The 13,646-nt window shown below is 42.7% G+C and overlaps 1 protein-coding gene across 1 annotated transcript in view; it reads left to right on the forward strand.

The window, feature by feature from the left end:
• The window catches only part of grin3a (glutamate receptor, ionotropic, N-methyl-D-aspartate 3A), a 137,902-nt gene extending 124,755 nt beyond the window's left edge, over positions 1-13,147 (forward strand). Inside the window, exons 7-9 of the mRNA XM_041185315.1 lie at positions 1,413-1,577; positions 6,611-6,684; positions 12,704-13,147. Of these exons, the coding sequence (XP_041041249.1) occupies positions 1,413-1,577; positions 6,611-6,684; positions 12,704-13,040 (576 nt within the window). The 3' untranslated portion in view covers positions 13,041-13,147. The remainder of the gene's footprint in view (positions 1-1,412; positions 1,578-6,610; positions 6,685-12,703) is intronic.
• The last annotated feature ends 499 nt before the right edge of the window (positions 13,148-13,646 follow it).

Here is a 13,646-nt window from a genome sequence, read left to right on the forward strand (position 1 = left end):
ATGCAAATTTGAAATCTACATTAAGGCAAAAAAAAGTTGTGGCAAACTAACCATCTATTTTTCTGCACCCTTTGACTATGAGGCTGCAGCTTTATCCCTGCATGAATGAAAATCTTCCACTGGAAGAAAGTTCTGATACACAGTCAGTGAGGAGAGCCTCTCCTGCCATCTTGTGCGTGCGCTGAATAGTACAACCGAAAATAAAAATAAAACACAATGAAGATGAACACAGTTTTAAAAAAAGCTAGCAGGGAGTCAGTATGTTGATTCTGAACGTATTCTGACCTGAACTCATTACAGTAGAAATTTTTATTCTTTTAGTCCAATGTGCGCACAAAAGAATATGAAAAGTTGGATGGGTTCCTGATAGCAGATCATAGGCACAGGAGGAGGCCATGTAGTCCCCTAAGCCTCTTCCGCCATTCAGTGAGATTATGCCTGATCATGGGGCCTTTGCCGCATATCCCTTAATACCTTTGGTTAACAAAAGTCCATCAATCTCAAATTTAAAGTTAGCAATTGATCCAGCATCAATTGTCCTTTACAGTAGAGACTTGCAAAGTTGTACCACCCTTGGTGTATTGAGGTATTTTCTAACTACAATCCTGAAAGATCAGGCTCTCATTTTTTAGGCTATTTTCCCCAAGTTCTAGACTGTCCAACCAGCACAATTAGTTTCTCTCTATCTGGTGGAGATAGAAGTGCAACTAGATTGATCCTGTGCAGGGGAATGCACCTACCACAAAACGGAATTGATGGTGGCGTTCGATACTGCTAAGGCCCTGAGTTATAATTGACGCTAGGAACGATAAATCTGGTATGCCACTGTCTCTGATGTTTTGACTGCCATGCGACAAAATATTTACATTCAAAATGATGAAGAGTGTCAAAAATAAGTAGAAAACATCATTGGCTATTTTATGTATAAGATGATCTCCTGTGGCATTGTTCCCGAGCTGTTTTTTCTAATTGTATCCCTCCTCGTAAATTGCCTGCTTGCTTGCCTTCACTGTCCCCAATTCCTTTTATGTCCTATTTTTGTGGTTCTTTTTCCTCTGCTTCCCACTTTCCCTCTGCGTGGGCAGTTGTGCAATATTCCCCTGCCTGATTAAAAAATACTAGGAAAGATGTGTATCCGGGCAGCTGTTTGTTTTACATCAAATCGGGCAAAGTTAAAATTCCCCCTACACGCTGTTATCAGTCATAACTTATGAAACGGCTCAACCTTCAGCTCTGCCTAGATGGAAGGAGCGAGAGTGTGGATTTCCTGGGGGCAAAATAAGTTGTAACATCTAAAACTCAAATGGATAAGCACTGTACTCACCAAATCCCTTTTTGCCCAGAATATCTTACACACTCCTTAGCAACTAAGCTCCTGAGGTGTAATAGAGACAATTGCTCTCTATTCGCAGACTTTACAAATGGGTATCAAGCACTTTTCAGGACTCTTTGTGTTACTCTGCGTTGGTGTCGTCGGTTCACTCCTTACAACAGTCGGCGAGCATATAATCTACAGACTGGTACTTCCACGGATCAAAAGGAAACCACGGCTGAAATATTGGCTGCATACAAGCCAGGTAGGAGTCCATGCAAACATAACATTGCTACGGTTCCCATCGAAACCACACAGGAATATGAGCAATTTTATATACTTTTGTTTGCAGACCTGAAAATCTGTGATGCTGTGGCTCCTAATGAAATGCTCACCTTCCTCCCAGGATCCAACCTCCTTACAGAACCGACTGTGAGGTTTCCCGTTGCCGCGATGTTAATAATTGCTGAGCAATAACATTGCAGGTACCCAGCAAGAAGGATTTTGTGACGTTAGCTGGAGGCCATGATATCCTAGGAAGTCCCTGTCACAATTTATGACCTGGGGACTACACAAGAAGCTGTCACGAAAGCAGAGTATTGCAAATGCTAGAAACCTAAAGCTGTCCCCCCGCCGATGTTACATGGATTGCATTGTGGCCTTATTGATAAATTATTCTAAAATAACCAAGAAAAACAAGTCGCCAGTGTTCACAACTTTACAATTCCACCCCCCATGCCCAGTTCACATTCTCTCTTCCTATTGAAACTTTTCCCATTCCAATTCCAGTTGTAGTTACATTTCTCCCTTTGATGCTCAAACTTGAAAGCACTTACTGTGCATCCAAACAAGGGTGAACATGGTTCTGAGGCAAGTGACTTCTCGTTACATGCAACGGCTTGAGATACAACAAAGGTTTACTCACTGAACTTCCCCCCCTGCTGACAACAAACCCAATACATCATACATCAGTTGTAGACTCTCTTGTTACAGTTTATATTGGAGTTTGAAACCACAGACTCAAAAGATTAAATTTTCATTTTTTCATTGGCTGTAAAAGTGCTAACAAATCACAACTTACATTTATAAAGTCGCTTTAGCATAGTAAAAGGTCCCAAGGTCCTTCATTGGGGGGTGTTATCAAAAGAAAAGTTCAACACCGAGCCATGTGAAGAGATATTAGACCGATGACCAAAAGCTTGGCCAAAGAAGCATCTTAAAGCAGGGGAGAGAAGCGGTGAGGTGAGGAGGTTAAAGGGAGGAAATTCCAGAGCTTAGGGCCCAGGCAGCTAAATACATAGAATGCACCTGGACAGCCTTAATCCAGATTCAGTTGGTCACAGGACCACAATAAAGTGTTCATCATAGTGTCTTGATGATCTAGTGTACACATGGGCCAAAAATGGGAAACAGAAATTGGCAGGTAATGCTTTGTATATACAGCATGACATTGATTGGAAAACCTAGCTGGCAGACAACATTTTAGTCCATTATTTTGGTTGTCTGTAAAATTGATTATGTATCAAAGAAGCAGGATATCTTTGCCTGCATTCCTGAGCGATTGCTCTCAGTGTCTGTTAAAGGCTGAAACTCAGTGAAGTAGGAAGTGTGTTCATAGGAGGAACCTCCCAGTCAGATATATAAACCTGTTCCAGAATTAGCAGGATTGATACGAAGCACACTAAGAGAGTGAGTGGAAGTGAATGTGCTTTCCTTCGTTTTGTGATACTATACCTAGTAATGAAATGAGAGTGAATCTCATTTCATGTTTTTTGTGTGATGGGGAGGTGTCACGAGGGCTATGCCCCTATATGTTTGAAAACCCGATTTTAACTTTCAACTGACTGGAAATTTTGTAATTTGAACTGAGACAGAGCAAATGGCTTAAAAATGCAAGGCCACCTTCTAGGGTGAAAAGGTGAGAAACCAAAAGATCACCCTTGGGGTGAGTGCAAAGAGAGAGAGTGGAACTAGGGGTCACTGTTTAAAAATAAGTAGTCGCTCATTTAAGACAGAGATGAGGAGAATTTTTTTCCCTGAGGAACCTTCTTCCTCGAAAGGCAGTGGAAGCAGAATCTTTGAATATTTTTAAGGCAGAGGTAGATAGATTCTTGAAAAGGGGTGAAAGTTACCTGGGGAAGGCAGGAATGTGGGGTTCATGTTAAAATCAGATCAGCCATGATTTTATTGAATGGTGGAGTAGGTTTGAGGGGCCGAGCGGCCTACTCCTGCTCCTAATTCATACGAGGGAGCTGTGCTTACTGAGTTAATTGGAACTATATATGTGGTATCAGGGCTTTTCTGCCTTTTGAGAAGAACACACGTCAAATTGGAATGAAGTGTAAATTGGAGCTTACACCTGGCCCAACAGTTCTGTCATGATCTGGATGACATTCATAAGAACAGGAGGAGTCCATTCAGCCCCCTTTAGCCTGTTCTGCCACTCAATTAGATCACAGCTGATCTGTATCTTAACTCCATCTTACCCATCTTGGTTCTGCAACCCTTAATACCCTTGCCTAATAAAAATCTACCCATCTAACTTCTGACATTTTCAATTTGATCTCCAGCCTCAACAGCTTTTTGGGGGAGAGAGTTCCCGAATGTCGTTACTCTTTATGTGACAAGTGCTTCCTGACATTACCCCTTAACTGCAATTTTAAGGTTGCACCTCCTTATTTTGGACTCCCATCACCTGAGGAAAATGTTTCTCTTTATCTACCTTATTAACTCCTTTGAACACCTCAGGTGCATCACCCGCTAATCTTCTATATTTAAGCGAACGCGAGCCTAATCTATATAAACCTGCCCTCATAATGTAATCCTCACAGTCCTTTAGAATTCAATAAATTGGTAAACCTAATGAACTCTTGCAGTATTGCCCTTTCATGTGCCTGCTTTAGAGGATTTATTCATGTCATATACCTAAATCATGATGGTGTTAATATCATTGGCCTGATGTTCCAGAAGCCCAACTAATGCTCTGGAGTCACGGGTTCAAATCCCACCATGGCAGCTGGTGGAATTTAAATTCAATTAATAAATCTGGGATATAAAGCTAGTCTCAGTAATAGTGATCATTGAAATGATTGTTGTAAAAACCCATCTGGTTCACCAATGCTCTTGAGAGATGGAAATCTGTAGTCCTTACCTGGTTTGGCTGACATGTGACTCTAGATCCACAGCAATGGGCCTTTACTGCTCTTGGAAATGACCTAGCAAGCCACTCGCTTCAAGGGCAATTAGGGATAAGCAACAAATGCTGGTCTGGCCAGCAACACCCACGTTCATGGAAGAATAAAGTGTAGCATGTAGTTCATTATTTCTCCCTTGCCAATTTTCAGCTCGATTTCCTTCCCTAAAGAATTTGAACTGCTCAGCTACAATTCCGCTGCTGCCTTACGTAACTGACTACTCTTCAAAGAATCATAGAATGGTACAGCACAGATGGGGGCCATTTGGCTCATGTGCCTCTGCCAACTCTTTAATAGAGCTGTCATGTTAATTGCACACTCCTATTCTTTCCCCGTAGCCCTGTACGTTTTATTCCCTTCAAGTATTTATCCAATTCTCTTTTGAATGTTATTACTCAATTTGCTTACACCATCCTTTCAGGCAATGCATTCCAGATCACAACCACTCACTGAGTAAATGTATTTCTTCTCTTCCCATCTCTGGCTTTTTGCCAAATATCTTCGATCTCTATTCTCACGTTACTGCCACAGGCAGCTGTTTCTCCTTACTTACTGTATCAAAACCAACCTTAACTTTTGACACCTTTAACCAAATTGCCTCATAACCTTTTCTGCTCCAAGGAGAGCATATGTGACCCTTGAGAGTACCAGCAGGTGCTTTGATAAATAGCTCTGCTCCCAACATCTGAGAATCTCTCCATCAGCAGCAGTAATTGGGTTGTGATCAGATGAGGAAACCCTTGCTGATTCTAAGGTTGGTGATTGTGCCTGTATTGTTGCTTTTATTGCAAATAGTCACATCTCAGCATGGACCCACATGGTTATTGCTCAGCTACCCACTGGATTAACATACTTGTTTGGTAATTTATGAGTTTATTTCTCCAACCGCCGCCCCCCCCCCTTTATTCTTTCATGGAATGTGGCCATCACTGGCAAATCCAGCATTTGTTACCCATCCCTAATTGTCCCATTGGGCCATTTCAGAGGGCAGTTAAGAGTCAACTGCGTTGCTGTGGATCTAGACCAGACCAGACAAGGATGGTAGATTTCCTTCCCTGAAGGACATTAGTGAACCAGATGGGATTTTTTTAATGACAATTGATGATAGTTTCATGGTCAACACCCAAATTTTTATTAACACCAGCTGCCATGATGGGATTTGAACTCATGTCCCCAGAGCATTAGCCTGGGCCTCTGGGTTGCTAGTCCAGCGACATTACCATTACACCACCCATCTCCCCATGTGCATCCATAAAAATATTTTTATGTTTTCAATTGTTTGTGCCACACAAGTGCCAAGTAATGACCACCTCAAACAAGAAAACACCTGACCACCTTCATTTGACATTCATTGGTATTTACTGTTGTTGAATTCCCACCCATCCCTCCCCCGCAACTCCATCAACATCCTAGGAGTTATCGCTGACCAGTAAATGAACTGGACTGGCCACATAAATACTTGTGGCTACAAGTGCAGGTCAGAGGCTGGGAATTCTGCAGAGTAACTCACCTCCTGACCCCCCGAACCCTGTCCACCATCTACAAGGCACAAGTCAGGAGTGTGGTGGAATACTCTCCACTTGCCTGGATGAGTGCATCTCCAAAAACACTCAAGAAACTCGACATCATCCAGGGCAAAGCAGCTCAATAGATCGGCATCTCATCCACCACCTTAAACATGCACTCCCTCCACCACCGGAGCACAGTGTGCAGGAACGGTGCAGGAACTCACCAAGGCTCATTCAACAGCACCTGCCAAATCTGCAACCTCTACCGCTCAGAGGGAAAGGGCAGCAAGTGCATGGGAACACCACCACCTACCTCCAAGTTTCCCTCTAAGACCACACGATCCTGACTTGAATCTATAATCGCCATTCCTTCACTGTCACTGGGTCGAAATGCTGGAACTCCCTTCCTAACAGCACTGTGGGTATACCTACACTGCATGGACTGCAGCGGTTCAAGAAGGCAGCTCACCACCACCTTCCAGGGCAATTAGGGATGAGCAGTAAATGCTGGCCTAGCCAGCGAAGCCCACATCTCATGAATGAATTTTTAAAAAGTAGATTGCAAACATAATAAATAATCTGTTTATCCTTTTCAGCGATTTCATCGGGCTTTAAATACATCATTCAATGATGAACAATTTCAGCAAAAATTGGACAGATTTCAAAAGAGGTAAGAAAACCTGGTTATATAAATTACACTCTACCATTTGCATTCTTTTTCTCAAAGATGCTTTTCTCAATTTAAGAAACCATACGGGCAATTTTTGAATAGAAAGGTGTAGTGAGCGAGCCAGTGATTTCCTGTCCTGTACTCCCATTAAGTGAAGCTCTCATTCCAAGTGTTCATTCATAAAAATCAGCTTTTTACTTTGTTTTAAATCCATAACCTTATTTTCCGGTTTGTTCACAACTGTCACAGTATTGACTATTTTTGTGTTGTGATCGTCCTTAATTGTTTGGCGGATGTAACTCACAAATAAATTGCACGTTGTTGTTTATGTACTGTGGGTGTACCTGCACCAGATGGGCTGCAGTGAGTGGTTCAAGAAGGTGGCTCACCACCATCTGTCCAAGGGCAAATAGGGATGGGCAACAAATGCTAGCCTTGCCATCCCATGAAAGAAGAAAAAAAACTCATGGCCTGGGAATTCCCAAAAGTCTCTGGAAGACTGGAATCCCCTGGGGCCTCCTGCTACTCAACCTATGTGGATATTAGGGATCCTAGTATTAGATGAATAATGCCCAGAGCCCCAAGTGGGATATAAATTATACCCTTGAATTTTCACTGTGCATGGTACTTTTGGTTGGATGATGAGATTACAAATTTAAAAATGGATTCTTTCATTATGTTACCCCAGACAGATCGCTTCTTATAAAGCTTGGAAATGGTGCTGCAAACTTTCTAATTTGTATATCTGATTCAACAATGGTCAACGGGACTAGCCTTAGGCCTTCCCTTTATCATGATAGTTTTGCAATTGTTAATTTGTCAGTTCACCCTTTGATGCCCTTGTCCCCATTAAACTTTAACAACTCATTATCTTACTTATCCCTCTCGGTATCGTCCACATTTTTGCTCCCTCAAGTATAAGAGGGGGAAGAACAAAACATATCTGGTGGACATCTAGTTTAACCATTCATCACCAAATCTGGCTGGACCAGATCAGGTGCCATTAGGCTTTACTCAGCCAGAGTCGTCCACTAATCCAGGATCATCTGGAGAGCAACAATGACCTCCCAACTTTTCTCCATTCTCAGTTGTTTCCTTCCTCCGCTGCCTGCATCACCCTTAACTTGGACAGCAAGTGCGTTTGTCACTCAAGTCAGGACCCCATCCTTTCTACAGCTTTAGCCCTTCCCCCTTTCCTACCAAATTAAAGCACCAACACCCCCAAACCCCGCTCCCCACCCTAAACCTACCACTGCCCCCACTTTCTCCCCCAGCTTCTCTCATGCTTGCTCTTTGAGTTCATCTCATCCGTAAAACCCATATCCTGTCTTTTTGAACGCGGTCCCAACTTCCCTTCCTGGCCACCATCTCCACACACACCCCCCATTCAATTATGATCCCTTTTCCTTGGAAAACCACTGTAATCAACTCCCTCCTCAAAAAGCAAACTCACTCTTGACCCTTCTGTCCTTGCAAAGTGCCATCCCATCTCCAGTTTCTCCATATGACTCTCCATTCCGTAGACTTTGACTTCTTGTGCAACTCTGCATTTTGTTCCGCCATTGGTAGCTGTGACCTCCCACAGTCTCTGGGATTCCTTCCCTAAAGCCCTCATATGCTTCATCTTCCTCTCCTCTGTAAGCGCTCCCCCTTAAAACCCAGCTCTCTCACCAGGCTTTTGATCACTCCTAAGATTTCCTCCTTTGACTCAGTGCCCGTTTTTTCTCATTACACCTTTGTGAAGAGCCTCGAGTTGTTTTTATCATGTTTAAAAATGTTCTATAATTGCAAGTTGGTCGTGATGAATAGAAAATAAGGAGGAGACCGGAGTGAGTTAAATAGCTTTGGAGTAACTAAGATGTTCCTCTGATGTCACAAATCATGTCAGAATAGTCTTGCTGGTGAGTAAATACCAATTCATCAGAATCTGCAGCTACATAGAAAAAGCAGATGACTAGGATGGTGTTGCTTTCAATGCAGCAGTTTTATTGTGGAGATATCCATCATCTGTTGCAATGTGTATTAATCTCCGGGGTTGGAATTGCACTAGTGCTAATGATGGCGAATGTGTTGATGCATTTGTATGGAGTTCCTCTGCCCCTTATTTTAAAGGAGACATTGATTATTTAATAACATTTTAAAAATTGATCTTCTCAGATGACAGTTGAAGCGTTTTACTGAACGAAAAGTATTCGCTAGCCTCCTTGTATATCTTAGGAGAATAAAACACTGGCTGGGATGTGTCATTTAACAACAAGACCAACAACCTGCACTTGTCTAGCACCTTTGATGTAATAATATGTCCCTAGGCACTTTACTGGAGTGTTATGAAGCAAAATTTGACACTGAGACAAGTAGAGAAGTATTAGAGCGGGTGGCCAAAAGTTGATCAAAGAGGTAGGCTGTAACAAGTGTCTTTAAGGAGAAAAGGTGAGGTAGGGAGGATCAGGTAGGGAATTCCAGAGCTTAGGGGCTTGGAGTTTAAGGCACGGCCGCTAATGATGGAACGATTAAAATTGCGGATGTTCAAGAAGCCAAAATTAGAGGAGGGCTGTTATCTTGGTGGGTTGTCTGGCTGCAGGAGATTATAGAGCAAGGGAGGGGATGAGGCCATGGAGGGATTTGAAAACAAGGATGAAAATGTTAAATTTGGGAAATTTCTTAATTGGAAACCAGAGTAGTTCAGTGAGCACAGGGTCGATGGGTGAACAGAGCTGGGACAAGGGCAGCAGAATTTTGGATGACCTCAATTTTACACAGGGCAGAACAAGGGAGACCAGCCAAGTGCGCATTGGAATAGTCAAGTTTGGAGGGAACAAAGCAGGGATGAGGGTTTCAGCAGCAGCTGTGCTGAGGCTGGGGCAGAGTTTGGCAATATTGTGGATACAGGTGATCTTAGTGATAACAGGAATTTGTGGTTGGAGGATCACGTGACAGCAAGATTGCAAACAGACGGGTTTGGTCTCAGGCTGTTGCCAGGTAGAGAGATGGAGTCAGCAGCTAATCAACAGAGTTTGTCGCGGGGACTGAAGGTGATGGCTTCAGTCTTCCCAATTTTTAATTGGAGTAAATTTGTGCTCACCCAGTACTGAATGTTGGCAAGTTGGACAATTTAGACAGTGGAAGATTCGAGAGAGGCGGTAGTGAGGTAGAGCTTTGTCATCAGCGTACTAACCCTGTTGCCGAGGGACAGCATGTAGATGGGAAATAGGAGGGAGTAAGGATAGAACTTTGGGGGACACCAGAAGTAACAATGGAGGAGCAGGAAGTGATTTTCTGGCTACAATGAGATAGATAAGAATGGAACCAGACGAAAGCAGTTCTCCCAGCTGGATGATGGTGGAGAGGCATTGGGAGGAGGATGGTATGGTCACTCATGTCAAAGGTTGTACACAAGGTGAGAACTACGAGGGAGGATAGTTTACCTTTGTCACAGTCGCATAGGATGTTATTAGCGACACAAAAACAGAATTACCTGGAAAAACTCAGCAGGTCTGGCAGCATCAGCGGAGAAGAAAAGAGTTGACATTTCGAGTCCTCATGACCCTTCAACAAAACTGAGTGAATATTAGGAGAGGGGTGAAATATATGCCGGTTTAAGGTGGGGTGGGGGGAGAGAAGTTGGGGGGGATGGTGTGGTTGTAGGGACAAGCAAGCAGTGATAGGAGCAGATAATCAAAAGATATCACAGACAAAAGAACAAAGAGGTGTTGAAGGTGGTGATATTATCTAAACGAATGTGCTAATTAAGAATGGATGGCAGGGCACTCAAGGTACAGCTGTAGTGGGGGTGGGATGGAAAGACTAGCAGGGCATAAAAATAATGGAAATAGGTGGGAAAAGAAAAATCTATATAAATTATTGGAAAAAACAAAAGGAAGGGGGAAAAAATAGAAAGGGGGTGGGGATGGAGGAGGGAGGTCAAGATCCAAAGTTGTTGAATTCAATATTCAGTCCGGAAGGCTGTAAAGTGGCTAGTCAGAAGATGAGGTGCTGTTCCTCCAGTTTGCGTTGGGCTTCACTGGAACAATGCAGCAAGCCAAGGACAGACATGTGGGCAAGAGAGCAAGGTGGAGTGTTAAAATGGCAAGCAACAGGGAGGTTTAGTTCTTTCTCGCGGACAGACTGCAGGTGTTCTGCAAAGCAGTCACCCAGTTTATGTTTGGTCTCTCCAATGTAGAGGAGACCAAATTGGACCACATTGGAAAGACCAAACGTAAACTGGGCGACCGCTTTGCAAAACACCTGTGGTCTGTCCGCAAGAAAGACCCAAACCTCTCTGTCGCTTGCCATTTTAACACTCCACCCTGCTCTCTTGCCCACATGTCTGTCCTTGGCTTGCTGTATTGTTCCAGTGAAGCCCAATCCAAACTGGAGGAACAGCACCTCATTTTCCGACTAGGCACTTTACAGCCTTCTGGACTGAATATTGAATTCAACAACTTTAGATCTTGAACTCCCTCCTCCATCCCCACCCCCTTTCCATTTCTTCCCCCTTCCTTTTGTTTTTTCCAATAATTTATATAGATTTTTCTTTTCCCACCTATTTCCATTATTTTTATGCCCTGCTAGTCTTTCCACCCCACCCCCACTAGAGCTGTACCTTGAGTGCCCTGCCATCCATTCTTAATTAGCACATTCGTTTAGATAATATCACCACCTTCAACACCTCTTTGTTCCTTTGTCTGTGACATCTTTTGGTTATCGGCTCCTATCACTGCTCGCTTGTCCCTACAACCACACCACCACCCCCCCCCCCCACCGCCCCCACATCTTAAACCAGCTTATATTTCACCCCTCACCTAATATTCACTCAGTTCTGTTGAAGGGTCACGAGGACTCGAAACATCAACTCTTTTCTTCTCCGCCGATGCTGCCAGACCTGCTGAGTTTTTCCAGGTAATTCTGTTTTGTTTTGGATTTCCAGCATCCGCGGTTTTTTGTTTTTATCTCTATGTCATTAGCAACTTCAGTAATAGCTGTTTTGGTATTGTGGCAATAACAATATTAAAGAGATTCTGTTAATATTATTAGGGCAGTTTTAATCTAACCCAAGAAACTCTCAAGAACAGGTGAGACACTGCCCAATTTTACATTCTATTTTACTGATCGGAAAACAATACTGGGAGGAGTGTAAAACCGACGTTCACCTGGCCTATTGAGATTCCAGCCTGGCAATTTAGGTTAAAATTATCTTAAATTAGAGGAGTAAAGCTTCAATGATATAAACCATTATACAGATACTTGTGGGGTATTATAACCTTGTCAGGCACATTTTTAACTAGCATATGTATATATATATATATATATATAGAATTGTTTAACCTTGAGGTTTTTTTTGTTTGAAATCCACCAAGATGGTGTCACGCTTTCTGTTAGTACCTCCCATTGAATATTTTTTATGCATTTCTATACATGTGACAACAGGAGGGTTTATTAAGAAGTAGCATTCGATGTTGGCCCATAGGGTTATAGATAAGAAAAGTAGAAAGAAATGTTGCACTGTTAATTGGATTTAATGCTGGTACTACAAAAGGTGCTACTTCTGGTTGCATCATTTTCTACTTGGCTTTCAGTTTATTCAACAAAAACAATTTGCATGTATATCATGCATTTAGTACAATAGAACATCCCAGTAATATCACCAGACAAAATTTAATAGTGAGCCACAAAAGGAGACATTAGATCAGTTGACCGAGTTTTTGGTCACAGAGATAGGTTTTAAGGAGCAACTTAAGAGGAGAGAGAGAGGCACAGTGTTTTAGGGAGGAAATTCCAGGGCGTAGGGCCTAGGCAACTGATGACACAGCCGGCCAATGATGGAGGGAAGAAAATTTGACATGCGTAAGAGACCAGAATTGGAGGAGTGCGTTGTCGGGCTGCTGGGTTACAAAAATAGGGAGGGATGAGCCCTATGTATTATTCCACGTGTATACAATAGTATTGCATAGCAGTACATTTCTTCAGCAGATGCCATCTTCGTTCAGGTCTGACTTAAAACAAACTTTTTCAATTTCAGGTGCAGTGTAGGAAATAACCAGCAAACCGTGTGGAATACAGCCAGCCATGCACATTGGAACAAGCAGAAATGTATTTTCAAAGATTTTCAACAGCCAGAAATAAAGTTGAAACCTTGTCAGGTTGAGGACCTACCCCCAGTAGTGCAAGAGCTCCCCCTCATCATTAATTCCAATGGCAAGCCTGAACCTCTTGTGAAGGCCAGGCATTCAATCATTCATGAACTAACAGAACTGGAGAAACAGATTCAGCTCATCAAACAGGAACTGCAGAAAGCAATGAACAGGAAAAATGAATTGGAAGAGTATCAAAGAACAGTCAGGAACCCAGAATCATAAAGCTCGAGCTGGCTGAAGCATATGACTTGGAACATGATGTTTCTCTGAACTCGCTCTCTTTTTAGAATTGTCTTTGACATAAAAAAGAAATCCCGATATAAAGTCGATTGCCCCACAACAAACTCAGTTACTAAACTATCCAAGGAGAGGAAGCTGCAATTTGCACCTGCTGACCAGAATCCTGGGCTGGTTTTTAATTTAATATTTCTTTTTATCCAACTCAAAGAATGAAGTTCGGCAAGGTTAACAGAAGGGATACCAAAGACTGTCCAGCCAAAGGAAACCATCAGGAGACTCTCAGTCATAAAAAAAAGTGCTAATTTAATCCGTGCAGTTGGTATCACCTGCCTCAAAACCTCTTCATCTTCAGCTGCGCATATCAGCACCCCTCCAAACAGAATGGCCCAAGACTGTTCTGGAATTAATAAACATATGATTTTCTATACACCATGGAATATTTCCCCATGTGTAGCAGGCTGGTACATTTTGTGGGCTTCGGTCTCGATAGTGCACACGACAATTAGGTTGCAAGTTGGATCTCCGCATCCCACATCTTCAGAGAAGCACCAGTCAGGACTAATGAGGTCCCCCAGGACTTTGTACAGA

Source organism: Carcharodon carcharias, chromosome 4 (assembly GCF_017639515.1).
Source record: "Carcharodon carcharias isolate sCarCar2 chromosome 4, sCarCar2.pri, whole genome shotgun sequence".
Taxonomy (NCBI): domain Eukaryota; kingdom Metazoa; phylum Chordata; class Chondrichthyes; order Lamniformes; family Lamnidae; genus Carcharodon; species Carcharodon carcharias.